Raw genomic sequence first — 26,819 nt, 5'->3', positions numbered from 1 at the left:
ACATTCTCTGGCAATGAATTCCAGAGAATTTAGTGCGAAAAATTTCTATTGTTTTTAATATCATATTTCAGATGCCACATGTACCCCTCATTTTCCATCCCATCTGTTAAGGTTGAGAAGATGAGATTTTCGTCTGGATTTGAATATGGGAAGAAGGGAACAGAGTGAAGTGACTCAGGCTATTTCAGACAGATGATTCAGCAAGGAGGAAAAAGCAAAGTCTGCAACAGAGGAGAAAGGCACCCATTTAAGAACCATATGTGTTGGAGTCTCTGCTTGCTCTGTGACTCCCTGTGTCTTTTTTTTTCTTTATGACTCTTTGTGGGTGTCTCTGTGTGTGTGCCCCCGCTCTGTGACTCCCTGAGGTGGTGTGTCTGTGTGTCGGCTCTGTGACTCCCTGTGGGTGCTGTCTGCCTCTTTGTATGTCTTTGCTCAGTGACTCTCTTGCTGTCTCTTTCTCTGTGTGTGATTGCCTGTGGGTGTCTCTCTCTGTGACTGCCTGTGGGTGCACCCACAGGCAGGTTACAGTGCAAAGACACACACATAGAGAGACAGACAGTACCCACAGGGAGTCACAGACCAGAGACACACATATACTGAGAGAGACAATCACAGAGCAGAGAGACACACAGAGACAGGCAGCACCCACAGGGAGTCATAGAGCAGAGAGAGACAAGGGAGTCACAGAACATTCAGTCTCTCTGTGTATCTCTGTTCAGTGACTGCCTGTGGGTGCTATGTGTTTCTACTTTGTGAGTCCCTATGGTACTGCATGGCTATATGTGTGTGTGATGTTTAACTCCCTGTGGGTGTGGTCCTTTTCTCTGTGTATATGTTTCTGTGCTATGTGACTCCCTATGGGTGTTGCCTGTTTTTCTGTGTGTTTCTGGGCTCAGTGACTCTCTGCGGGTGCTATCTCTGGTCTCTGCTCAATGACTCTGGGTGGGTGCTGTCTGTTTGTGTGTCTCTGCTCTGTGACTCCCTGTGGGTGCTGCCTGTTTTTCTGTGTGTGTCTCGGCTCAGTGACTCCCCTTGGGTGCTGCCTGTCTCTTTCTCTGTATCTCTCTGCTCAGTGACTGCCTGTGAGTGTCTCTGCTCATTGACTGCCTGTGGATGCTGCCTGTCTCAGTCAGTGCCGCCAAATTACCTATTCCAGGAGGGAGACTTTTTGGCCAGTCCTGGATTTCTGCCAACCTCATCCCGATGCATTATGGGACATGCAGCACTGATTTCAATGGATAGTATCATGGACTACAAGTCCCACAGTGCTTTGGGATGTAAGTTTAAAACCAGGACTGGCCAAAAAGTCTCCCTCCTGGAATGGGCAACTTGGCAGCTCTGCTCAGTGACTGCCTGTGGGTGTTGCTTGTCTCATTCTCTGGGTGTCTCTGCTCATTGACCACCGGTGGGCGCTCTCTCTGAGTTGTGAATTTTGGCCCAGGGTAAAGATCACAGGCAGCAGAGATCTCTCTGCAAACACATCCTGAGCTTCTTCTGCCCTGGGGAGAGGGCAGGGAATAGGGATCAGAGCATCCTCCAGTCCAGCCCACTTAATCCAGTAAAGGGACCAGTCTGTTCAACCAGACACATTCCACACTGGCTATGTGCCAGGATCCAGCCCACTAAGGGGTGGACACAGTTGCCGGCCTGAATGTTCTGGTAGCCAATCAGGAGCAGAATATTTGCATGGCCCCACCCCAGGGGCTAGTCCCTCCCATCAGGGCGGGGTGTGCGTGGGCAGAAAGCAGATGGTGCAATACAAACTTTGCTCTTGTGCACAGACTTGGAGGAAGTGAGAGACACTGGTTGCACTGGAGGTCGGGTGTTGAACGGAGAGTCCTGAGACCTGCAGCCTCTTTGCCGGTAGGTACTGCACAAGTCAGATGTGAGCTCCAGGCTGTGCTGACCCTCTCTGTCACCCCTGAGCCTTAACTGGGTTATCAAGTCCCTGCCTCTCTCTGCTACCCTGAGCCCAGCTGTGCTGCTTCAGGTCTGCCACTAGAGAATGGGATGGGGACAGAGCCCATGGGGATGAACTTTGTCCCCATGTCATGCTCTATTTTGAAGCCTGTTAATGAACTGGACTGTTATTTATGTTTGATTGATGTAGACAATATTTTGATTCTTTTGGAAAAACAAGCAAACATGCTGGCCACAGCTAGCAAAATTTGCATGGAGGATCCTGTACATTCCTGCTACCAGCACATCTTCTATTGCGGGAGGGACTGTGGAAGACAGGAGAGCTATACTGAATCCTGAGATTGTTGACGATTTATTAATCCACATTCATTCACACATTAAAAAATCATAACCGTGCTTCATAGGGCATATTTCTCTCCTGCTAGAGCTTACAGAATGTACATTTAACAGGGTGAATTAGGGTTCCTTGGGGTAGTAGAAGTTAGCTATTGTTGGGGTTGGAAAGGTGGGGGTGGGGGGTAATTATAGCTGCTATTGTTCCTTTTTATACTTAAAAATATTTAAATATAAAATCATAAGTGTTTGAGGCTTCTGCAGGGGAGGACAGAGACCATGAGGATGGGATAGAACCTACGGGGATGGAGATGGGGCCCGCAGGGACGGAGACGGAACCTGCGGGGATGGGACGAGGATGGAGACAACCCGGGGGGGGGGGGGGGGGGATAGAGACAAACTTTGTCCTGGTGTCATTCTCTATCTGCCTCCCTGAGCCCCAGCTGGCCTGCCTCCATCCTGGGTCTGGGGTCCTCTCCTTATGCCGTGATACTGAGGGCTGGAACCTGTGCTAATGTGTCTGTTGACCCTCCCCTACAAGGAGGATCCCAGGAAGCAGTGTTACTTATTTCTTGTGTAACATACTGTGTGATACACAGAGGATGGAGATATCCGCCATAAATGCCCATCTCGCTGGAGATGTAGCTAGACCCCAGAGTCCAAGGTCTTAATGTATAACTGTGTTTAAAGGGGTAAACCTCATTGGTCCGGGCGCACATGGAGACTGTGGTTTTGGACAAACCTCCTGCTCTGCCACTAATTAGCACAGACCTCACCACTGCCATCCATCACTCTCCTCTCGTCTGGCCACTTTAACCCCCTTGCCCTTCCTTCGGGCTCGTTACCCTTGCGTGAGAAGGTTTTGTCTGGAGCGTCCAAGCTCTTCCCTGTGTGACACTGTGGAGCCTGGGCTTTATGAGTGTCCTACAGACAATTTTACATTATCGCGCTGGTAGGCTTCTCAAATCTGCTGGCTGGACCTTAAACCCTTCAGTTCTGGCCAGTTCCCTTTCTGTAGCCCCCCTGGTAGTCCACAAAGACCATTCATATTCTTTGCAACCAAGCAAGGTTGTTCTGGGACCTGGTGGTCACCTCTCTAGAAGCATGGCTTTCTCCCCTGTGAGAGACGGACAGCACGAGACCCCTGGGGACCTCTAGCAAGGCCTCTGGGCAATGATAGCAGGACCTTCCAGAGCCTGAGGAGGAGCGTGGGATTTCAGGGGGGATGTCTGTGTGTCTGTGACATCGTTTCCACATAGTGACATCACCTCTGCATTATGATGTCATGCCTCAGCCCAGCTGATGGATCAGAGTCGGGGGTAGCTACAGGTATGTAGCCCATGGAGTTGCTCCCTGCCTGTGCCCCTCGATACCAGGCTGCCGTCTGCCCCTCTGGTGGGTGACTTTGCACAGCCCAGGCCCTGCTTTAGGAGTCGGGTCCCAGGGGATGGCAGGGGTTTCCTGTTTGGTGCACGCGCAGCTGCACTGGGGACTCCCACCGCCCATGGCCTTTGCGTCCCCTTTGATGCAGCCCCTTGCTTGCTCCCCTGCAGCGAGTGCGACCCCTTTCCTTTTGCAATCATAATTGGGAAAAGATGAGCAACAGCAGGAATATGCCTTCCTGGCACTGTACAACCCTCTGTGCCTGGTACATGACTGGGCTGTGGACCCTGGCACCTCCTCTCCTGAGATGCAGTCTCAGAGCCAGGGGATGCTGCTGTCTCTGCTTCAGGCCTGTCTCGTCTCTCCACCCTGGCATGTCCTTTCCTGAGATGCAGTCTAAGAGCCAGGGGATGCTGCTGTCTCTGCTTCAGCCCTGTCTCTTCTCTCCACCCTGGTATGTCCTCTCCAGAGATGCAGTCTCAGAGCCAGGGGATGCTGCTGTCTCTGCTTCAGCCCTGTCTCTTCTCTCCAACCTAGTATGTCCTCTCCGTAGATGCAGTCTGAGAGCCAGGGGAATGCTGCTGTCTCTGCTTCATGCCCTGCCTCTCCACCCTGGTATGTCCTGAGGAAGCAGTCTGAGAGACAGGGGATGCTGCTGTCTCTGCTTCAGCCCTGTCCTCTTCTCTCCACCCTGGCATGTCCTCTCCTGGAGATGCAGTCTGAGAGCTAGGGGATGCTGCTGTCTCTGCTTCAGCCCTGTCTCTCCACCCTGGTATGTCCTGAGAAGCAGTCTGAGAGCCAGGGGATGCTGCAGTCTCTGCTTCAGCCCTGTCTCTTCTCTCCACCCTGGCATGGTCCTCTGCACTGAGATGCAGTCTCAGAGCAGGGGATGCTGCTGTCTCTCGCTTCAGCCCTGTCTCTCCACCCTGGTATGTCCTGAGAAGCAGTCTCAGAGCCAGGGGATGCTGCCCTGTCTCTTCTCTCCACTCTGGTATGTCCTCTCCTGAGATGCAGTCAGAGCCGGCCGGATTCTGCTGTCTCTTCTTCAGCCCTGACTCCCCCCCCCCCCCCAGTATGTCCAGAGAAGAGTCTCAGAGCAGGGGATGCTGCTGTCTGCCTTCAGCCCTGTCTTCACCCTGGTATGCCCTTTCCTGAGACTGCAGTCTCAGAGCAGGGATGCTGCTGTCTCAGCCTTCAGCCCCTGTCTTCTCTCCACCCCTGGTATGTCCTCTCCTGAGATGCAGTCTCAGAGCCAGGGGATGCTGCTGTCTCTGCTTCAGCCCTCTCTCTCTCCACCCTGGTATGTCTCCTGAGATGCAGTCTCAGAGCCAGGGGATGCTGCTGTCTCTGCTTCAGCCCTGTCTCTTCTCGCCACCCTGGCATGTCCTCTCCTGAGATGCAGTCTGAGAGCCAGGGATTCTGGTCTGCTTCAGCCCTGTCTCTTCTCTCCACCCTTGTATGTCCTCTCCTGAGATGCAGTCTCAGAGCCAGGGGTTGCTGCTGTCTCTGCTTCAGCCCTGTCTCTTCTCTCCACCCTGGTATGTCATCTTTTGAGATGCAGTCAGAGCCAGGGGATGCTGCTGTCTCTGCTTCAGCCCGTCTCTTCTCTCCACCCTGGCATGTCCTCTCCTGAGATGCAGTCTCAGAGCCAGGGGATGCTGCTGTCTCTGCTTCAGCCCTGTCTCTTCTACCACCCTAGTATGTCCTCTCCTGAGATGCAGTCTGAGAGCCAGGGGCTGCTCCTGTCTCTGCTTCAGCCCTGTCTTCTCTCACCCCCGGTATGTCCTGAGAAAGCAGTCCTAGAGCCAGGGGATGCTGCAGTCAGCTTCAGCCCTGTCTCTCCACCCTGGTATGTCCTCTCCTGAGATGCAGTCTGAGAGCCAGGGGATGCTGCAGTCTCTGCTTCAAGCCCTGTCTCTTCTCTCCACCCTGGCATGTACTCTCCTGAGATGCAGTCTCAGGCCCAGGGGATGCTGCTGTCTCTGCTTCAGGCCTGTCTCTTCTCGCCCCACCCTGGTATGTCCTCTCTTGAGATACAGTCTCAGAGCCATGGGATGCTGCTGTCTCTTCTTCAGCCCTGTCTCTCCATCCTGGTATGTCCTGAGAAGCAGTCTCAGAGCCAGGGGATGCTGACTGTCTCTGCTTCCGCCCTGTCTCTTCTCCTCCACCCTGGGTATGTCCTCTCCTGAGATGCAGTCTCAGCCAGGGGATGCTGCTGTCTCTGCTTCAGGCCTGTCTCTTCTCGCCACCCTGGTATGTCCTCTCTTGAGATACAGTTCTCAGAGCCATGGATGCTGCTGTCTCTTCTTCAGCTCTGTCTCTCCACCCCAGTATGTCCTGAGAAGCAGTCTCAGAGCCAGGGATGCTGCTGACTGCTTCAGCCCTGTCTCTCCACCCTGGTATGTCCTGAGATGCAGAGCCAGGGGATGCTGCTGTCTCTGCTTCAGCCCTGTCTCTTTTCACTACCCTGGTATGTCCTCTCCTGAGATGCAGTCTCAGAGCCAGGGGATGCTGCTGTCTCTTCTTCAGCTCGGTCTCTCCACCCCAGTATGTCCTGAGAAGATGTCTCAGAGCCAGGGATGCTGCTGTCCTGCTTCAGCCCTGTCTCTTCTCTCCACCCTGGCATGTCCTCTCCTGAGATGCAGTCAGAGCCAGGGGATGCTGCTGTCTCTGCTTCAGCCCTGTCTCTTTTCACTACCCTGGTATGTCCTCTCCTGAGATGCAGTCTCAGAGCCAGGGGATGCTGCTGTCTCTTCTTCAGCTCTGTCTCTCCACCCCAGTATGTCCTGAGCAGTGTCTCAGCGCCAGCAGAGCAAGGGCTGCTGCGTCTCTGCTTCAGCCCTGTCTCTTCTCTCCACCCTAGTATCCTCTCCTGAGATGCAGTCTGAGAGCCAGGGGATGCTACTGTCTCGCTTCAGCCCTGTCTCTCTCCACCCCGGTATGTCCTGAGAAGCAGTCCTAGAGCCAGGGGATGCTGCAGTCAGCTTCAGCCCTGTCTCTCCACCCTGGTATGTCCTCTCCTGAGATGCAGTCTGAGAGCCAGGGGATGCTGCAGTCTCTGCTTCAGCCCTGTCTCTTCTCTCCACCCTGGCATGTCCTCTCCTGAGATGCAGTCTCAGGCCCAGGGGATGCTGCTGTCTCTGCTTCAGCCCTGTCTCTTCTCTCCACCCTGGTATGTCCTCTCCTGAGATGCAGTCTCAGAGCCAGGGGATGCTGCTGTCTCTGCTTCAGGCCTGTCTCTTCTCGCCACCCTGGTATGTCCTCTCTTGAGATACAGTCTCAGAGCCATGGGATGCTGCTGTCTCTTCTTCAGCCCTGTCTCTCCATCCTTGGTAGTCCTGAGAAGCAGTCTCAGAGCCAGGGATGCTGCTGTCTCTGCTTCAGCCCTGTCTCTTCTCTCCACCCTGGTATGTCCTCTCCTGAGATGCAGTCTCAGCCAGGGGATGCTGCTGTCTCTGCTTCAGGCCTGTCTCTTCTCGCCACCCTGGTATGTCCTCTCTTGAGATACAGTCTCAGAGCCATGGGATGCTGCTGTCTCTTCTTCAGCTCTGTCTCTCCACCCCAGTACGTCCTGAGAAGCAGTCTCAGAGCCAGGGGATGCTGCTGACTGCTTCAGCCCTGTCTCTCCACCCTGGTATGTCCTGAGAAGCAGAGCCAGGGGATGCTGCTGTCTCTGCTTCAGCCCTGTCTCTTTTCACTACCCTGGTATGTCCTCTCCTGAGATGCAGTCTCAGAGGCAGGGGATGCTGCTGTCTCTTCTTCAGCTCTGTCTCTCCACCCCAGTATGTCCTGAGAAGATGTCTCAGAGCCAGGGGATGCTGCTGTCTGCTTCAGCCCTGTCTCTTCTCTCCACCCTGGCATGTCCTCTCCTGAGATGCAGTCAGAGCCAGGGGATGCTGCTGTCTCTGCTTCAGCCCTGTCTCTTTTCACTACCCTGGTATGTCCTCTCCTGAGATGCAGTCTCAGAGCCAGGGGATGCTGCTGTCTCTTCTTCAGCTCTGTCTCTCCACCCCAGTATGTCCTGAGAAGATGTCTCAGAGCCAGGGGATGCTGCTGTCTGCTTCAGCCCTGTCTCTTCTCTCCACCCTGGCATGTCCTCTCCTGAGATGCAGTCAGAGCCAGGGGATGCTGCTGTCTCTGCTTCAGCCCTGTCTCTTTTCTGTGTCCCTTAGATTCCTTCAATACCCTCTGGGTATTTCTTTTGTGTCTGTCTCTCCTTTATGTTGTCTTTCATAGGTCTCTTCCTCTCTCTCTGCCTGGGGGTAGAGTGGGGGCCACTTGCAGTGCAGAGGAAACTTCTTTGAGCTGATAAGAGCTGCTTGTGGTGGAGGCTCAGGCTGCAGTCTGTGGAAATATCTTTTTTGTTGCTGTGCCTCCATCCCACATCCCCTGCTGATGCAGATAGATGCAGATAGGAGAGAGCCTTGGGGGGGGGGGGGGGTTACTGCACCCTACAATCTGAGCAGGGACACATGGGGGATACAGGTCTCCTGCTCTCACCTGGGATATATATATATATATATATTATTTTTTTTTAACTATGCTGGCCTTGTACCTCCCCCCTCCCCCCTTTGATGACAAAAGGAAGAATTTATCATTTATCATCCAGCTTAGCTGAGCCCTTGGCTCTGTTTTTACATTCACTTTTAAGAGTTTTCTGTTAGTCTGAAGAGACAGCATGCTCCCCCCCCCCCCCCCAATGGGTAATAATTTGGATCTGAGGTGCATGGTTTATAGCTTAAGTTTCCTATTGTAAAACCATTAGGAGAGTGGAGAGTTTGGCCTGTGGGTTCTCTCCATACATGAGAACCTATGTCTGTTACTGTGTGACGTGTGTGTGTGTCTGTCTGTCTGTCTGTCTGTCTTCACGTGTAGGGCAAATAGGAGTGGATCTCTTCTGCCTGTCTGTCTTGCTGTTTGAATCTGTGCCTATGAATAATGCATCGTGTGATGGCTGGGCTCTGAATATTTCATGGGAACAGAGGTTGTGCAGTGCATTTCAGCTTCCATAGCGCTTTGGCCAGTGCTGCAGCGGGAGCCGTGTGGAGACGAGCGATTCCAAAAAGAAGGACCCATTTCTCCAACTCTCTTAACCACTGGGTGTCGCGATCACCCACAGGTATCGGACCTGTGTTCCCACTTCTCCCAGGGTGTTTACATTAGCGGGTGGGGGTTGGAGGTGCTATGCCTCTTGCCCTCAATGGGGTATTTGTTAGCTGTAGATGGGTCTCTCACCCTGGGTGGAGGAACTGGGATATTTCTGGATTATAGATGGAGAGGGTTGAAGTGCTGGGCCGCTTGCCCTTTTTTGGGGGTTTCTGGGTTATAGATTGGGGAGAGGAGGAAGTGGTAGGCCTCTCTCTTTTTTGGGTATATTTTGGCTGGCGTGGAGGAAAAGTCACTTCACCCTCCATTGCCTTGGGTACAGACTTAGACCGTAAACTCTCCGGGGACAGGGAAATAGGTGGTGGACCTGAATGAAACTCCTCTTGAGCTTCAGCTGAGAAAGGGGTGAGCTAAATCCAACATCCTTAATGGATTATGTTTATCTAACACGCTGGACCTCAACATGACAGGTAAATGCAGCCCGAATCCCTGAGTCTAGGGACAGATGTGGGGGTGGGGAACAAAATGTTTCTACTGCTGTGAACAGCATAATATATTTTCTTGTAAATAGTTTTTCTTGTGCATCTTCTTGAGTTTTTGACTATTTCACCTGTACTTATAATTTTGGTGTCCTAATCTTTATTTGGAGTAGTTTCAGAAAGTCATTTTGGCTGGACTGTTCAGGATAAAAACAAGGCAGAGTCGTAGGAAACATCCATTTTAATTCACTGGTTCTGATTTTAGAGTCCAGTCAAGGAAGTTTGAACAAAACTCTGTCGAAATAGATATTTAGTACAGTGGATAGATTGGATGCTGAGTTCTAGTTTTCTGTTTCAGGGTCAAGTGTTTGAATAGTTACCCACCAGAGGCTTTTCAGGGGTGGGGTGGGGTGGGGGAGTTAACCAGTGAGAAGATGACTGGGTGCACTTAATTGAGGGGCTGTTGAATCTTCTCTTCTTGTGCCTTGGTCAATACTTTTAATAATACAAGGATATTCTTATTGGACTTAAGAAAGGTTTAGACAAATTCCTGGAGGAAAAGTCCATAAACATTAAGGTAGACCCGAGTAAATCTGCTGCTTATTCCCTGGGGGTCAATAGCAGGGATCTTGCTTCTTTTGGGGACTGGCTACTGTTCAAAACAGGATAGTGGCCTAGATGGACCCTTGATTTGACCCAGTATGCTTTTATGTACTTTGGGGGGGGGGGGGCTGCTGGACCTCTCATCCTCTTGGGGTAGATGGGGGACAGGTGCTGAGTCTCTCTCCCTTTTGGGGGTATTTTTTGGCTGTAGACAAGGGCAGGTGCCGGGCCTCTCTAGCTTTTGGTAAATCTGAGCCGGAGTTGTTTTCTGGTGTGTTTTCTGCCACAGGAATTTTCAGGAAGTGGTACTGAAGCCGGAGGAGCCTCTGTGGGATGCAGTTCCTGTTGGGCACAGAGCAAAATCAGAGCAAAGCAAACTCTGTTTCCTCCCCCCCCCCCCCCCCACAACACACACACATTTCTTGCCTCCCCTGCTGTCACCCATTCACTTCCCCTGCATGGAGGTGGGGGGGGAGGCAGGATGCATCCTTTGCCTTGGTTCAGGCCCCCAGGAGTGATCATGGGATCTCATTCCCCATTCATCTGGTCTTTTCTCCCCCCCCCCCCCACCCCATGTACCCCTCCCCCTGTCATTACCTGCCTCCATAGTTCCCCCCCCCCCTGCCCTCCCTATGTTCCTCCCTAACCCTCTTAGGTGATGGATAACTTATGTGCCATTCATTCAAAGGTACCTGGATCTTGTTCACACATGTGCCTCACTGCACGGGCATGTTTTCACATGATCGCTCCTGTTTGTCTTTACGTGTGCTTATCTGTGTCTGCTGTAATACCTTCACTTGTGGGTCTGTGAATGTCTAGTATGTTCACTTTTGCTTGTCTCTGTACATGTGCACTGCAGGCACTGGGGAGGGGCGGGTGTTAAATCACAGTCTCTAAGGATGGGATCCAGCCAAGTGGTTTTTAATCAAAAACAGACTTTTTCCTCATTTTTTTCCCTCTTTCACATGCTGGAACAATTTGGAGGCCCCAGGGTCTAATGTGGGATGTCTTTTCCTCCCTGGGTCAGAGGGGGAGGAAAGGAGAGACAGGTTGTGAAAAGCAGCCAAAGAGAGCGAGACAGCCGAAGAGGAGATTGACTCCGGGAGAGCGGGTGAGGATTTAGGGCTGAGAAGAGCAGTTTAAGGAAACAGGTGCCCAGGCTCGAAGCCGGGGATGGGACGTTATGTAATGGGGCGTTTTTATTCCATGCCCCAGCGTGGGAGGCATGACTGTATACGGGATTCATGTGTGATGGTGGCATGTCTCAGAGGGAGACAGAGTGAGGGAGAAGGAGTGCCCGTCTTCCTCGGGGGGGGGGGGGGGGGTCTCTCTCTTTATTGAGCAGACCAACCTATTCAGTATTTGGCATAGATGAAACCTACAGGGCCTATAATCTGCCCTGAAGGAATGGGGAGTACTCTTAGGATAATAAGATGTCATGTGTTAAAGTGGGGAAGTGTTACTTGTGTGGCAGCCACCGAAGGGGGGAAAGCCAGAAGGGAGGCTCTGTGTACATTCTGTGGTGGGGCATAGAACCTCCCTTCCCCCCCCCCCCCCCCCCCCCCATTGGTTTCTCTCTTCTGCTGCTTCCTGCACAAAGCAGATGTGAGATGAGCAGAGCTGAAAGTGGCCTCGGTTTCCACCACGGTTATTGTCATGACTTCCGACACACACGCTTCTGTAACCTGTAGCTGAGTGGCCTGACCAGGCTCAGACACCTTCATTTCCCTCCAAAGACAACCCTCGCCCCTGCTTTAGAGAGAGCCCCCTCCACAAGACCCCTCAAGGCCTCCACAGATATGTCCCCTCCTTATTAACTTTTTCTGGTTTAATTTTCTTACAGGACGTGAACCATGGCAACAAAAGGCTGTCTCAGTGTCACCAAATACTTCCTCTTTGTGTTCAATCTGTTTTTCTTTGTGAGTATTCTGTGCTTAAAAGCCCTTTTGTATACAGACTGGAAACCACAGAAAACACAGTCCCTCCCCCTCCCCCAAACCCTACAATAGGACAGGTGTAACACAGCAGCAATGTAAGCCACATTCAACACAGATCCTTACTGACCCCCCCCTCCCCGCCCCTTCTGTCTGTTTGCAGGTTCTGGGAGGTCTGCTGTTCAGTTTTGGACTCTGGATCCTTTTTGACAGAACCTGCATTATCTCGTTGTTTGGTAGGTGAAGAGAGTTCATGTTTCCTGTCTGTGGGCCAGGGCCTGTGCAGGGAGGGAGAGGAGCGTATTGTCAGACTGGGTCAGGCGGCACTGACCTGTCTTGAGATGCTACGAGAATATGCATACCCACACATGCAAATGGACTCGTGCAGATATGAGAGAAGACAGGGGGGTCAAGGCACAGTGTCTGGTGTGTGCGTTGATAAGGTTTATCTGTCTGACTTTTGCAGTTAGCCCAATAGACCCTGACATTTGAAATTTTCCCCCATTTGGTTTCTATGTTTTGTGTGGGCAACTTTTGGCCCAGAAGAAACGAGAAAAGGATGTGTGAGTTCCTGGAGTGTGGTTAAACTTCAGCCAGCCAGTGGGTACATTCTGTTGGAAAAACCATTGTCCAGAAATTAGCCCGATCTAGTCAGCAGCAGTTTGAACCAGATGAATAGTTCTGAATAAACGCTGCTGAAGATCTGGATGAAGTAATCTGATTAATTTACCTGCTCACCGGGTCGTGGAAGGTTGACCACCTCATGTCTGACTTTTGCTTCTCTTCCTCTGATTACATTTCTCCCCGCCTCTCCACAGGTGCGTCCTTGGCACTGAAGATCTGGTCCTATGTGTTTTCCGGTGTGGGGATTTTTACCATGCTACTGGGTTTCCTGGGCTGCCTGGGGTCCCTGAAAGAGATCAAGTGCCTTCTTGGCTTTGTAAGTGTGACTTTGTAAGTGTGACTGGTACTGTGGGGAGGGTGGGAGTGCATGCAATGCTCTTTTTCTGTCTGCAAGAGTGCTGCAGAGGATACCTCCAGTAGAGTAGAATAGCAGAACTGTTCTTGGTGTTCTCGTCATTTGTACTCCGAGAAGGGTGCCCATCGGCCTTTCTGCCCAGAGAAGAGGATGTTCAGAGCTTCATCTGCAGAAAGAATTCAGGGGATATTTTAATAATCTTTTATGAAAAGAGGTGTGTGAGGGAGGAGGTCAGAGGTATGGGATATAGTGCCCATTTGACGTGGAAGCCCATATAATTTTTTTAAGTAAAAAGGTTTTTGGTAATTTACAACAAATAAGACAAGTTAGATTAGATTACTATAATATCGTATTGTTGGGATTAAAAGATGATCCATTCTTCAGATTATAAACTTTACAAAATGCAGTTGCAAAATTGAATTTTTGTAAATCATGGGCTGCACATATTGCAGCAGGACATGTTTATCCACTCCGACCCTAGCAGAGATAATATTTAATCACCTCTCTGACCTCATGTGCATCTTTCTTTAAATTAGTCCCCTTATTTTCTAACTCATCTATATGTTCCATCTTATACCCTCTTCAGCTTGGAGAAAAGGCAGCTGAGGGGAGATATGTTAAAGGTCTATAAAATAATGAGTGGAACGGGTAGACGTGAATCGCTTGTTTACTCTTTCCAAAAATACTAGGACTAGGGGCACGCAATGAAGCTACAAAGTAATACATTTAAAACGAATCGGAGAAACATTTTCTTCACTCAACGTGTAATTAAACTCTGGAATTCGTTGCCAGAGAATGTGGTAAAGGCTGTTAGCGGGGTTTAAAAAAGGTTTAGATGACTTCCTAAAGGAAAAGTCCATAGACCATTTTTTAAAATGGACTTGGGGAAACTCCACTGCTTATTTCTAGGATAAGCAGCATAAAATGTATTGAACTTTTTTGGGATCTTGCCTGGATTGGCCACTGTTGGAAACAGGATGCTGGGCTTGATGGACCTTTGGTCTGTCCAAGTATGACAACACTTATGTACTTATGTACAGTGTCTATTAAAATGCTCTATTATGTATTGTGTTGACATTGTAAGTAGTAACTTTGCTATACTTTGTATTGTTATTTTAATATTTTTACTGCTGTAATTGTCTATTGCTTATGTTTGATTTATTCCTATTGTACATCGCCTTGAGTGAATTCCTTCAAAAAGGTGGTAAAAATAAAATGGGATAGGGTCAATCCTTGTTATCTCTTCACTGGTTACCTATCAAAACACGGTTCAAAATTAAACTGCTTAAAATTTTACTTGGTCTGGTCCCAATATATACGTATTCGTGAGTCACCTGGTGCATCCTGAATTGACAGTTAAGTTCAATAGATCACTTTCCAGTGCATTTAGATTGCAGTCTGTGAAGAAACATATGACTAATATTGACCTAGAATTATGGGAAAACTCAACCACTAGAATCGCAAAATGTGAATCTAACTATTTGTGATACCACAGACTGTTGAAACCGTGTTTGTTTCAGAAATATTTTCCTATTGCATGAGCTGTCAGTGTTATAGTATAGGATACAGAATCGAAGAAAACTACCTAACATGTATACCTTGGAGGAAAAGAGAAACAGGGGTGACATGATACAGACGTTCAAATATTTGAAAGGTATTAATCCGCAAATGAACCTTTTTCAGAGACAGGAAGGTGGTAGAACTAGAGGACATGAATTGAGGTTGAAGGGGGGCAGACTCAGGAGTAATGTCAGGAAGTATTTTTTCACGGAGAGGGTGGTGGATATGTGGAATGTCCTCCCACGGGAGGTGGTGGAGATGAAAACGGTAATGGAATTCAAACGTGTGGGATAAACACAAAGAAATCCTGTTTAGAAGGAATGGGTCCGTGGAATCTTAGTGGAGATTGGGTGGCGACACCGGTAATTGGGAAGCAAAACGGGAGCTGGGCAGACTTCTACGGTATACGCCCTGATCGTGACTGAATAGATATGGATGGGCTGGACTGTAAATTTAAAGGGGCTTCAACATTAGGTTCAGAAATTTTAATACAAGAAGAGTGCTGGGTAGACTTTTATGGTCTGTGCCCTGAAAAAGCCAAGGACAAATCAAACTCAGGTATCACATAAACTCATTTTACATGGTATGTGATACTTTATCTTGTTGGGCAGACTGGATGGACCATTCAGGTCTTTATCTGCTGTCATTTACTATGTTATGTTACCTAATTTCAGTTTTTCCTCTTATTGTAATCTACTTTGAGCCGTTCTTTTTGGTCCAAGCGGAATAGAAAAGCACAATGAGATTTTTTGAGGTGGTGCAGCAGAAAAGGATGTGGAGGCTCTGTCTGTGAGGTGCAGAGGGATGTCAGGGGTATATGTTGGAAGGAAGAGGGAGTTGTCGGGAATGCATGGGGGATGGGAGGCCTGCGAGCCTTTGGGAACGGGTGTTGCGTATGTGATGGGTGGTGATGGTGTTTGTGGAGTGATGTGGTGCAGGGCCGGTCTTAGCAAGTGCGGGGCCCTATGCAGACCAATTTGCTGGGGCCCCATCCTAGCCCCACCCACCCTAGCTCCACCCCCACCCTAGCTCCACCCCATTGAAAAGTTTATTCCATTTTTACAAAATTTTTTATTTATGAAATTTCAAATAAAGGCAAATGAAGCTAAACTTGTACAACAAAACTGATTGTAATAATAAGCACAATGCTATCAAGGCCACCCCCCCCCCCCCCCCAGCATTAGTGCAGTTTTTTTTTAGGAAAAGGTGGCTAAAATCAGAACTCAGCTTTGTGTAAATGGAACTGCAGACCATGACATGGATTTTGAGATGTCACAAGTATTATGTGATATACCTACCAACTGACTTTTTAGGAGGGCTTTTTGCCCATGAATATGAAGGATACTAGATTTATCAAGAAGAGCTGTAGCCTGGATAGCTGTTCTGCATAAATTATGAACAACACATGAACGGGACTATGGTTTCCACAACTGTTTAACTAACGGAGTTTTTCCATCACATTACTATTATTGTTTTAACTCCTACTCCTAAAAACCCCAAGGAAAATTTGCTAATTACTGTCCAATTGCATCTATTCCCTTATTGGTGAAAATAATGGCAGGGTATATTGTTAAATTGCTTGATCTGGAAAAATTATAGTACAGAAAATAGTTGCACAGGGTAAATCTTTATTAAGTCTAGGTCAAAATGCGATTGTTATACAATGCAATCTATCCCATGCGTTCAATTTAGTTGACCACAGGATTTTATTATTTAGGTATCACTGTCTGGTAGCATATTATCTTGGTTCCATGGTTTTATTATCCACCTTATAGAAAAGCTAATAATCATCATACCTGGCTTGCCTTTGGAATGGCAGTGCAGGAGGCAGTGGCACAAACTTGCTCCAGCTGACCAGCTCCACTTCACTTTATTTTAAGTCGACTCGCATCAGCGATGGCGATGGCTCAACTCCAACCAGGCTCCAGCTTTTCCCTTCCCGCTCAGTGACTCCCGTCCGCCCTCGCGGAAACAGGAAATACCTCAGAAGGAAGGCGGGACATTGAGCAGGAAGTGAAAAGCTGGGGTGAGCCGTCGCTGCAACTCTGTCAGGGGCCGGGGCCAGCTGCAACTGTCTGTCGGGGGCCGGGCCGTCGCTCCTACTGTCTGTCAGGGCCATCGCTGCAACTGTCGGGGTCCGGGGAGGCGGGAGCTGACAGCGGGCTCAGCGGTGGGTGGTCACCGAACTGGTGGCGGAAGCGGAGTGGCCAAGCGGGATCAAGTCATGATATGGTCCGAGCGGGGGTCGGGCGGAGAGGCAGAGTTGAGGCGCCCTGCGCGGGGCCCCCTTAAGCGCGGGGCCCTATGCGGCCGCCTTGGTCGCCTCTGCCTAAGACCGGCCCTGATGTGGTGGGGGATATTCGGGTTGATGACGAGGGATTCTGTATGTGTGTGTGTTTTGAGTGGGGCTGAGGTATTTGAAGAAGTGTTTTTTGGGAATGAGGATGTTATAATGCCTGTGTATCGCTCCATGGTGCGACCGCACCTCGAATATTGTGTTCAATTCTGGTCGCCGTATCTCAAAAAAGGATATAGTGGAATTAGAGAAGGGCGACGAAAATGATAAAGGGGGTGGGACGACTTCCCTATGAGGAAAGGCTAAAGCGGCTAGGGCTCTTCAGCTTGGAGAAAAGGCAGCTGAGGGGAGATATGATAGAGGTCTATAAAATAATGAGTGGAGTGGAACGCGGTTTGGACGGCTTCCTAAAGGAACATCCATAGACTGTTATTAAAATGACTTGGGGAAAATCCATTGCTTATTTCTGGGATAAGCAGCATAAAATGTATTGAGCTTTTCTGTGATCGTGCCAGGTATTTGTGACCTGGATTGGCCACTGTTGGAAACAGGACCCTGGCCTTGATGGACCTTTGGTCTGTCCCAGTGTGGCAATACTTATGTACTTAAGGGCATATGTGTGTCTGATTAGGGGGTTGGGGGTGAGCAAGATAGGCAATTTTACATGTATCTCCCCCCTTCCCCTTAATACTGGTGATGAAAAGTGTGTTAAATTAATAAATCTAATCAGAGCTTAAAGAAGCGCAAGAGGGGATTTGAAACTGGGTCCCTGCATCAGCGAGGCCTGCTCCCTGTTAACAGCAGCAAAGGACGTAAGAACCAGAGCTTATGGGAAAGTGCAGAAACTATTGCACAGGGGAGGTTGAAGAGGTGGAGGGATGGAGAGGCCTTATGCCCCAGAGGAGGGGAGGATAGCCTACAATATATCTTCCCCAGGGCTCTGCAGGGCTAGAAGTGACCATACCGGAGTAATTTTCAGTCCTCCTCTTTCCCCTCCCCTGTCTCTTTTCTCTCAGTATTTCGGGTTTCTGCTTCTGCTCTTCGCAGCTCAGATCACGGTCGGAGTGCTGGTGTACACGCAGAGGAACACTGTAAGTAACATGCCAGGGCATGGGCATTGCCTGGGGGTGGGGGGGAGGGGGCTTCGTAAATACAGAATGGGCGCTGTGCTGGGTCGATGTGGGGGGGATCTGTTCTCTGTTGCTCACTCCCAGAAGATGGTGGTCCCCCTCCCCCCAAGTCTACCTGCCTAATAATTATGAATGGACCCCCCACCTCCAGAAACTTTGTCTAAACCTTCTTAAACCCCGGCTTGGCTGCCACATCCTCTGGCAGCACATCTGCTGCTCAGAGGAAGTTCAAACGGAGGGACAGGTCTCCTCCTGTCCAAAACCCAAGGTCAGGACACTTCTGAGAGGTCCTTTCCCTTCCCCCACTCCATGGCACCACTGGGAGAAGCTCCCGCTAGACCTCATTGGCTTGTGTTTTTCTTTCCAGCTCACAAGCATGGTGGGAGTTGAAGTGAAGGCAATTATAAGCCAATATGGTTCAGCATCCCAGCTGAGCGATAAGGAAGAAAGCTGGGACTTTGTCCAGACCAAGGTATGTGCCAGACCCTGCTCCTGTCCCCTGTCTCTCAGCTGCCCAGGTAGGTTTCTGCCGGTGCTCTCGGCTTGAGCTTTTGAAAATGAAATCTTTGTTTTTGGCAAACTTATACGGGAGCCAAGTAGCTTTTCCCAGTTGAAAATTCTCTTCTTAGAGCAGCTAAAAATGCGTCCAAACTTTCACCTCATTCGTGCCTGTGCCTGCACTGAACCATGACATAACTGAGGAATTGAGATTGTCTGAGGAAAACTGTGCAGGTCAATTCCATGTTCATGTATCTCTGGGAACTGTTTCACCCCTCCATAACTCCTTTCGTACATCAGCTGTACCATCTGCAGCGTTTTTAAGTCCTGACAGCTGCTGATGCTCTCTCCTCAAAAAGACCGAACCTAAATCAAACAGAAGTCACATTTGTAAATGGCCCTTCTGAGTCCAAGAGGTTGACCAAAGCTGTGCAGAATAGAAATACTATTTAATAATTTTAAAAAACAAGGTATACCACCCCCCCAAACAGGATAGAGCAGCAGTAATCACAGCGAAATATAATGACGGTCCAGAGGGGACAGGGGCAGTTGCTGGATTGTCCCATGTCTGGCCCAGTGGCAGAACATTACAGATTCAGTGGCTCCAGCTGCTGCTCCTGTTCTTTCCCCCAGGACTAGACAGTTTTCCCTGCTCCTTTTTTATTTTTCTCTCTTCTCTCTTTGGATTTTATTCAGTACAGGAGGAAATGCATTTCTACTTCTCTTTCGCTGCTCTTCCACCGCAGACAGACTCTGACATCTCAGGGTTTCCAGCTCAATTTGTGTCTTCACGTTTCTATTTCTAATTTCTGGTCTCTAATTCTCTGTTTTTCTCTCTTCTCTTTGGGAAATGTGTCTCTTCGCTCTTTGGAGTTTGCTCAGAACAGGAGAAAATGCATTTCTTCTTCTCTTTCTCCACTCTTGACGGCTCAAGGGTTTCAGCTTGGTTTTTGTCTGCACGTTTCTGTTTCTAATTTGTGGGCTGTTATTCTCTGTTTTTCTCTGTTCTGTTTGGGAAATGTCTCTCCTGTCTGAATTTTGCCCAATGCAGGAGGAAATGCATTTCTGCTTCTGTTTCTCTGCTCTTGCATTGTAGAAGACTCTGACATTTTAGGGTTTCTAACTCTAATGTGTGATCTTATTCTATGTTTCTCTTTCTTCTCTTTGGGAAATGTGTTTGATATCTTTGTATTTTGCTTGCATTTCTGCTTTTCTTTCTCTGCTCTTGCACTGTGGACAGACTCTGACATCTCAGGGTTTCCAGCTCATTTTGTGTCTGCAGGTTTCTAGTTCTAATTTGTGGTCTCTTATTCTCTACTTTTCTCTTTGTGAAATGTCTCTTCTCTCCTTTGATGAAATGCATTTCTGCTTCTCTTTCTGTGCTCTTGTTCTACAGACAGACTCTGACATCTCAGAGTTTCCAGCTCAGTTTCTTTGCAGGTTTCTTTTTCTAATTTCTGGTCTTTTATTCTCTGTTTTTTTCTCTTCTCTTTGGGAAATGTGTCTCTTCTCTCTTTGGAGTTTGCTCAGAACAGGAGAAAATGCATTTCTTCTTCTCTATCTCTGTTCTTGACGTCACAGGGTTTCCAGCTCAGTTTGTGTCTGCACATTTCTGTTTTTAATTTGTGGGCTCTTATTCTCTGTTGGTTTTTTTTCTGTTCTCTTTGGAAAATGTCTCTCCTTTCTTTGGGTTTTGCTCATTACAGGAGAAAATGCATTTCTGCTTCTCTTTCTCTGCTCTTGTGCTGCAGACAGACTCTGACATCTCAGGGTTTTTGTCTAATTTGTGGTCTCTCATTCTATGTTTTTTTTCTTTGTTCTCTTTTGGATATGTGTCTCTTCTCTCTGGATTTTGCTCAGTACAGGAGGAAATGCATTTCTGCTTCTTTCTCTGCTCTTGCACTGCAGACAGACTCTGACATCTCAGGGTTTCCAGCTCAGTTTGTGTCTACACATTTCTGTTTTTAATTTGTGGTCCATTGTTCTCTGTTTATTGCTCTTCTCTTTGGGAAACATCTCTTCTGTCTTTGAATTTTGCTCAGTACAGGAGGAGATACATTTCTACTTCCTTTTCTCTGCTCTTTGCGCTACAGACAGACTGATATCTCAGAGTTTCCAGCTTAGTTTTTCTCTCCACATTTCTGGAGTGAATTGGTTGAATGTTTCTACTGAATAATTGTTATAGTAGTTTTTAATGCTGAGGGAGGAGGGGTTGTATCTTTCAAGGGTTTCTTTTATATATATATTGGGCTCTTAGATCATTTTCCTGTAACATCTTTATATCGGATTTTAAACTCCCAGATGTGCTGCCTGGACAAATGGCAGAGCCAAACTTTCTTCCCTACGCAGTGGATTAGTCTCCCTGATGAGATGAAATGTGGTGTTGGGGGTGACTTGGATTCCAGTTTTGCTTCGGTTCCTGGGTGTTCGTATTTAGCGCTGATTTGTCGGCATGGTCTGGGTGATGGAGATCAGCCAAGTAGTTTCCTCAAATGCACCTGTGTTGAGCCTGAGCTGACATTGACCCGCTTCTGAGTGTTTAGTGCTGGGTGGGGTAAAGGGGGGGGGATTCTGTCTCCTTTTCTGGTCTCCTGCTTAGTCTCTCTTCGCCTCCATTTCTTACAGTTTCAGTGCTGTGGCTGGCTGGCTTCCACAGACTGGAAGGAGAACCAGAGGGTCAGTAACTCCAGCGGCCTGTTGTACTCCTGCTCCTGTCTCAACGCTTCGATGCCGGCGCCTGCCTCCAGCAACAGCAGCGCCTCCAGCAACAGCAGCGTCGAGCAGCTCTCGTCGGGCTTCTGTGCAGCCCCCGAGAAGGATTCCCGGTTGGTTTATCACAGAGTGAGTCTTGGTCTTGCCCGGACCTGCCGATGCTCGGGGTATCCCGGTTCTGCCCAGTAACTTATCCTCTATGTTCTCTTCTCTCTTCAGGGCTGTATGATCAATATTCGGACCTGGATATCTGGAAACATACATACCATCCTGGGAGTCTGTCTGGGGGTTGGACTGCTGGAGGTTGGTACCTCACCACCGCGATCGTCCCTTGGAGTGTGAGGGGGGGCAGGTACTCTGGAGCATGTTAAAATGCCATTTTCCCTGCCTTCCCCCACCACGTGATCCTTCCCTTCCCCCATCATGCTGCCTTTTTTGAGAGGAAGTGTCTTTATGTCCTCTCTGCTTTCCCCTGGGGTGAAGGTGGGGGGCAGGAGGTGTGGTAGGCAGTGCTATTCTCTCAGACCCCACAAAAGTGGCATATTGCAGAATGGTGGTGCTGAAAAAATTTAGGGGAGGAGGGGGTGCATGAGAATGGGGAAGGTATTTTGCTGTGGGATTTTGAAATTGAGGGGATGTAAGAGTGTGGGAGGAAGGGTTGGGGGTGCTAAGTAGCTCGGGAGGTGCATGGGGGCAGGGGCTGAGCATTTCAGGGGTGGGCATGGTTATATAATGTACCACCCCCCTTCTCCCCAGACCCTGCAGGTCCTGTGTCTGACTCTGCTCCTGTGTCTTGAGGAGAAAATCAGAAGGGTCTCCTCCTCCAGCGAGATTTTCTTCCCTGTCAGGTGGCTTAGAGCATGTGCTGTGCCCTGGGGGGGAGTTTTTTCTCTGGGGGGGGCATGCTCTTTGCTTTCTCTTTGTATGTGTGTGTTTGTCTCTGGAGGGCGGGATGGTGGGGTGGACGCTCTTTCCTGTGTGTGACTCTTGGGGGGGGGGGGGGTTGAGGGGGGCTTATGTTTCCTGTGCACCCCTCTTTCTGCCGTGTGTCTCAGGGGGTTGGATTTCACCTCTCGGTGATTTCCTCTGTCCTGTCCTTTCTCACCTCTCCAATATTTCAATAAAGTCTGTAAACCTTTCTAACTCTTGAAGTGACTCTTTCCAAAGGTGGTGGGTTGCTGGCTGATGACCACTTGCACCCCTCCCCCAACCTCCATTACTAACATCTATGTACTCTTCCTTCCCTGGCTCACAGAGACTTTTACTGGGAACGCTGGCAAGGTAAGAACGGAGGGTCCAGATAAGGATATGGGGTATCCGCCCATTCTACATTTGTAAAAAAAAAAAACCCAACAAAAGTGGAGAAACTAAATCCTCTACCAGGGTAAAGATTTAAAAAAAAACCCTCAAAAAAGTAGCGTAATCAACACAACGCTTCCTGGAGGCGAGTAAGAGATAGGCAAACTTTATTCAAAAAAAGCAGTGTAAAAAGACTCGACACAGAGCCGTGTTTCGGCAAAAAAAAACACCTGCTTCAGGAGTCTGTTTGTTCTCTAAGCCAATGGATGGGGCAGCTTAAGCAAGTAAGCCAAATCAAACCTTTAGAAAGACTAGCAATTAGCGAATGCACCAAGCCAGAGGTGTAGCTAGGTAGGGCCACGGGGGCATGGGCCCCCACAGATTTAGCCCTGGCCCCCTCTACTTTCGCCCCCGCCGCCGCCCCCCCTCCCCCGCCAGGTACCATTGCTAGCAAGGGTCCCCAACCTCCGCCAGCCGAAGACCTCTTCAGCGCCGGTCTCCGGCACGTTCGCGATCTGTTTCTGTGAGTCCTGACTCCTGATGTTCTGTAGATTCTATTTCTTATGAAATCAACAGTTGCATAAATAGGATTAAAGCATGGTCAGCTAAGGTTAAACTCAAACTTAATGCTGATAAGACCAAGATAGTATGGTTTTCATAGGATTTAGCCAAAATTCCCCAGGTAGTCTTGGGTGATGATGGATCTCAGTTACTACTACTACTTAACATTTCTAGAGCGCTACTAGGGTTACGCAGCGCTGTACAATTTAACAGAGAAGGACAGTCCCTGCTCAAAGGAGCTTACAATCTAAAGGACGAAATGTCAAGTTGGGGCAGTCTAGATTTCCTGAATAGAGGTATTGTGGTTAGGTGCTGAAGGCGACATTGAAGAGGTGGGCTTTGAGCAAGGATTTGAAAGTTCAAAGCAGAGAGAATCTCCAAAGTTTTGGGAGCGATGCTGGATTCATCTTTAACAATGAAGCCACAGATCAAATTAGAAAAGCCTGTTTCAAGTTATAACCGCTACGCTTGCTAAGATCTTACTTTTTAGAAGATCACATTAAGATCATTGTACAACTAAGCACTGGTGGTCCAGTGGCCTAGTTGAGGCAGTTACTCCTGCCCATGCCAATTCCACATTCAAAATGGTTGCTGCATCCTCTCCTGGCAGTCTCATCAGCTATTTTGGATGCGGGGCCGGCTTGAGCAGGAGTGACTGGAGATAGTTTCTGTCACAACTAGGCCACACAACTTCAGGACCGTTGCTGTGATAAGACTGGGAGCAGTGTGTGGGGTGGGGGGGGGGAATCCCCGGACTCCCCAGATAGTTGTAAAGGAAGATACATGGCATCAGACTCCCATATTGATTCTGATTGAATTGGGGACCCTTCCACCCTAAACAAACAAACAAACATACATACCTGTCGCTGAACCGGCACCGTTTGGTTCTCTAGCCCAGCACTGTTGCTAATGAGCAGGTTCAGTTTTGCTATTGTGCTGTGTTTTCCCGTTCCTTAACTCAGGCGTTACATGCTAATATGTATGTATTGGAACAGATTCAGCACAAAGTCCCTGAAGAGGCCTTAAAGGTGAGTAGAAGCATGCTATGTGTTCTGGGAAGACATTGTTTTCCAAAAAGGGGATAGTGCTGGACAGACTTATACGGTCTGTGCCCTGAAAAAGACAGTTACAAATCAAGGTAAGGTATACACAAAAAGTAGCACATATGAGTTTATTTTGTTGGGCAGACTGGATGGACCGTGCAGGTCTTTTTCTGCCGTCATCTACTATGTTACTATGTAACTAACTATTCTATCACTTTTAGATTATGGAAGCTCATTATATTTGGGTCTGTCCTCCAAGCAACTTTCTAGAATTCAAATGATTCAGAATTCAGCCACTAGGCTTATTGTTCAGAAGACTCGGTTGGATATTAAAAGTCCTTTGTTGGAAACACTGCATTGGTTGCCTGTAAGGACTGGGGTCATTTTCAAGGCACTTTGTTTAGTATTTAAGTGTTTGTAGAGTACTTGCCCTGAAGGTGGATCTCAGTTGGTGACTGTATTAAAATCTAGGACAATCTCTAGACCATGTAGTTACTTACTCTTAGCTTTTCCTTCAACCAAAATGGTGCAGTTTAAAGCTGCTTTTTCTCAATCATTTTCTTTCTTAGCTGTTTGCTATTGGAATAATCTTCCTTTTGAATAACGCGCTGGAGACTGGCACTAAAGAGGTCTTCGGCTGACGGGGGTTGGGGACCCCCGCCAGCAAAGGTACCTGGCAGCGGCGGGAGGGAGAGGGAGTTGAAAGTGGCAGGGGAGGTGCCCCCTCATCTCGGGCTGTGGACCCCCCTCCCGCCGAGGTCTGGCTAGGCCCCTGCACCAAAAATGCTGAGGCAGGCCTCAGCATTTTTGTTCAGCAGTACTGAGATTGACTCTTCTCATAGTCTCTATCACCACTTTAAAGCTGATGCTTGGTGCATTCAGTAATCACAGAACAAACAAGACTCCCGAAGCATGCGTTTTTTCACCGAAACAGGGCTCCGTGTCGAGTCTTTTGAGTTTTTTAACCCTGCTTTTTTAAATATCCGAATGACCCAACTTAAGTGACTCAACCCTGCAACACTTCACTATCAAAGATCGTATTGGACATTGACAAACTCTTTTACCTCAACCCAACTTGATTGAATCTTATCTTCCCTATCCCAATACAACATTTTGTACTAATCCCGTACCAAAATTGGTGAATGCCTTCACGGTATTATGTAAGCCACATTGAGCCTGCAAATATGTGGTAAAATGTGGGATACAAATGTAACAAATAAATAAATAAAATAAATAATAAAGTTTGTTTATCTCTTACTCGCCTCCACGGTGTCTTGGAAGCGTCCTGTTGATCACGATACTTTTTGGGGTTTTTTTTTGTACCTTCTATATTTGTGACAGGCCCTGAGGCATCTTTATTGAGGAGCTGAGTGACCTTGGCCTCCTCTAAATTCCTTGGCAGCCACAACAGGTGCACCGGACCTGGGGGGGAGGGGAATCGCAATACCTTATGGTCCACAGAGATTTCAGCCCACAGTACTGACTGCTGTCTTTCTCTCTTCCTGCAGCTCTTTGTCATGACGTTATCGATGTGTCTGTGTAGGAACTTGGACCAGGATTACAACAAGCTGGCTCGCTACTCCTAGGCGGGCCTCCCGGAGAACAGGGGGGGCGCCCCTCAGCCCCTGCATCGGTCGCCACCTTCCTCTGTTTGTCACTATTTGTATGAGTGGAACTAACACTGTGAGTGCCGTCTCTTACAATGTAAGAGACATCGTTTCGATCTGCCTACTTTCTGGGTGCCTTCGCGACAAGGTAATAGGATTCCATGGGCAGTGTCTCTTATGGTGTAAGAGATGTCGTCTCATTCTTCAGTGCCTTTGCAACAAGCTGATGGGTTGCTGTGAGCAGCGAGATTATGTGTGTATAAGAACTTGGACCAGGCACGCAACACCTTAACTAGTGTCCCACAGGGGCAGAGAAGAAGGGGGGTCCACCCCCTCAGCCTGTGCATCCTACTCCACTTGAATCAGTTGAGCAGGCACTATGAACATTGTTACTTACGGCATGAGAGGTTTTCTCTTGCACTGATCGGCTGCTAGGTCCCTTCAGGATGCCAAAAGAAGCATCTCTTATGATTTAAGAGGTGCAGACATCTCTCGTGCATTTCTCTCCTAAACTAAGATCTGATGTCAGTGTTTAAAAGTTATGTCAGCGGCCCCCTTCCCCACCCTAGTGAGAGACTGCAGCCATGTCTGACTGTTACCCTGTTATATTTCTGTGTGTGTGGTTTTTTTTTTTTTGGGGGGGGAAGCATTGCATCGATTTGTAAATGATACAGTTTTGTGTAGATTGTAATAAAACTGCTTTTTTTTTTTTTTTCTTCAATATTTGAGGTATCTTTCCTCTTTTACTGAGGGTGGTCAGCTAGGTCTCTGCCAGAGCTGAAAGGGTTCCCACAGCCTGTGGGCAGAAGGGAGGGAAGGGGATAGGAGTTGAAGCTCTGTAATGGTCTGTGGACCGCAAAAACCAGCTGCTCTTTTTAGGAAGGAGAAGGATGGTTGGTAGCCAGTGATCTTGCAGAGGATAACGGTAGGGGCAGCTCTGAGATATCTGGGTAAGTCATCTGTGCATGTTGAGGTCTGTCACTGTCTGGGTGTACCTGGGTACTGTCCGGTGTCAGCTGTCTCTGTGCAAAGGGCAAAGACCCCTCCAGAGACACCAGAAAGCTTGCAGGACTGTTGATGTCCTTAATGCAGACAAAGGACACAGGAGGAGTATTTGGGGAAGAGATTAATACATTCATTCCCTTCTTGCGGAGGGGGATTTCTCTCCTCTACACCGTAGTCACCAGTGAGGGTGTAAAACAGGTTTTGTGTTAACTAAGCAGACAGAAATCTTCCTATGGTTGGGCCTCGTCCATTACAGAACTGCTTCACTGTAGCTGTCTGTCTCTATAACGTGTCCTGGAGTGAACTCGAGTGTATATTTTTTTTTTTTTTTTTTTGATAACTCGCAACAGCATGGGAAGTTGCTGGATGTA

The 26,819-nt window shown here is 48.6% G+C and overlaps 1 protein-coding gene across 2 annotated transcripts; it reads left to right on the top strand.

The window, feature by feature from the left end:
- Positions 1 to 1,754: 1,754 nt before the first annotated feature.
- CD37 (CD37 molecule) lies at positions 1,755 to 26,130 on the top strand. 2 transcript variants are annotated; one of them, XM_030197878.1, is made up of 9 exons: positions 1,755 to 1,863; positions 11,668 to 11,743; positions 11,922 to 11,994; positions 12,577 to 12,698; positions 17,610 to 17,684; positions 18,091 to 18,195; positions 20,847 to 21,062; positions 21,153 to 21,236; positions 25,345 to 26,130. In XM_030197878.1, exons 2-9 carry the CDS (start codon positions 11,678 to 11,680, stop codon positions 25,420 to 25,422), a joined length of 819 nt encoding a protein of 272 aa, XP_030053738.1. In that variant the 5' UTR covers positions 1,755 to 1,863; positions 11,668 to 11,677; the 3' UTR covers positions 25,423 to 26,130. The 2 variants fall into 2 exon arrangements, with proteins under 2 accessions (XP_030053738.1, XP_030053739.1); XM_030197879.1 differs by lacking the exon at positions 1,755 to 1,863 and adding an exon at positions 10,834 to 10,935.
- Positions 26,131 to 26,819: the final 689 nt, after the last annotated feature.

Source organism: Microcaecilia unicolor, chromosome 3, assembly GCF_901765095.1.
Source record: "Microcaecilia unicolor chromosome 3, aMicUni1.1, whole genome shotgun sequence".
NCBI classification, from domain to species: Eukaryota; Metazoa; Chordata; class Amphibia; order Gymnophiona; family Siphonopidae; genus Microcaecilia; species Microcaecilia unicolor.
Note: the sequence above shows the minus strand (reverse complement) of the source record. Positions and strands in the feature narration are given on the sequence as shown.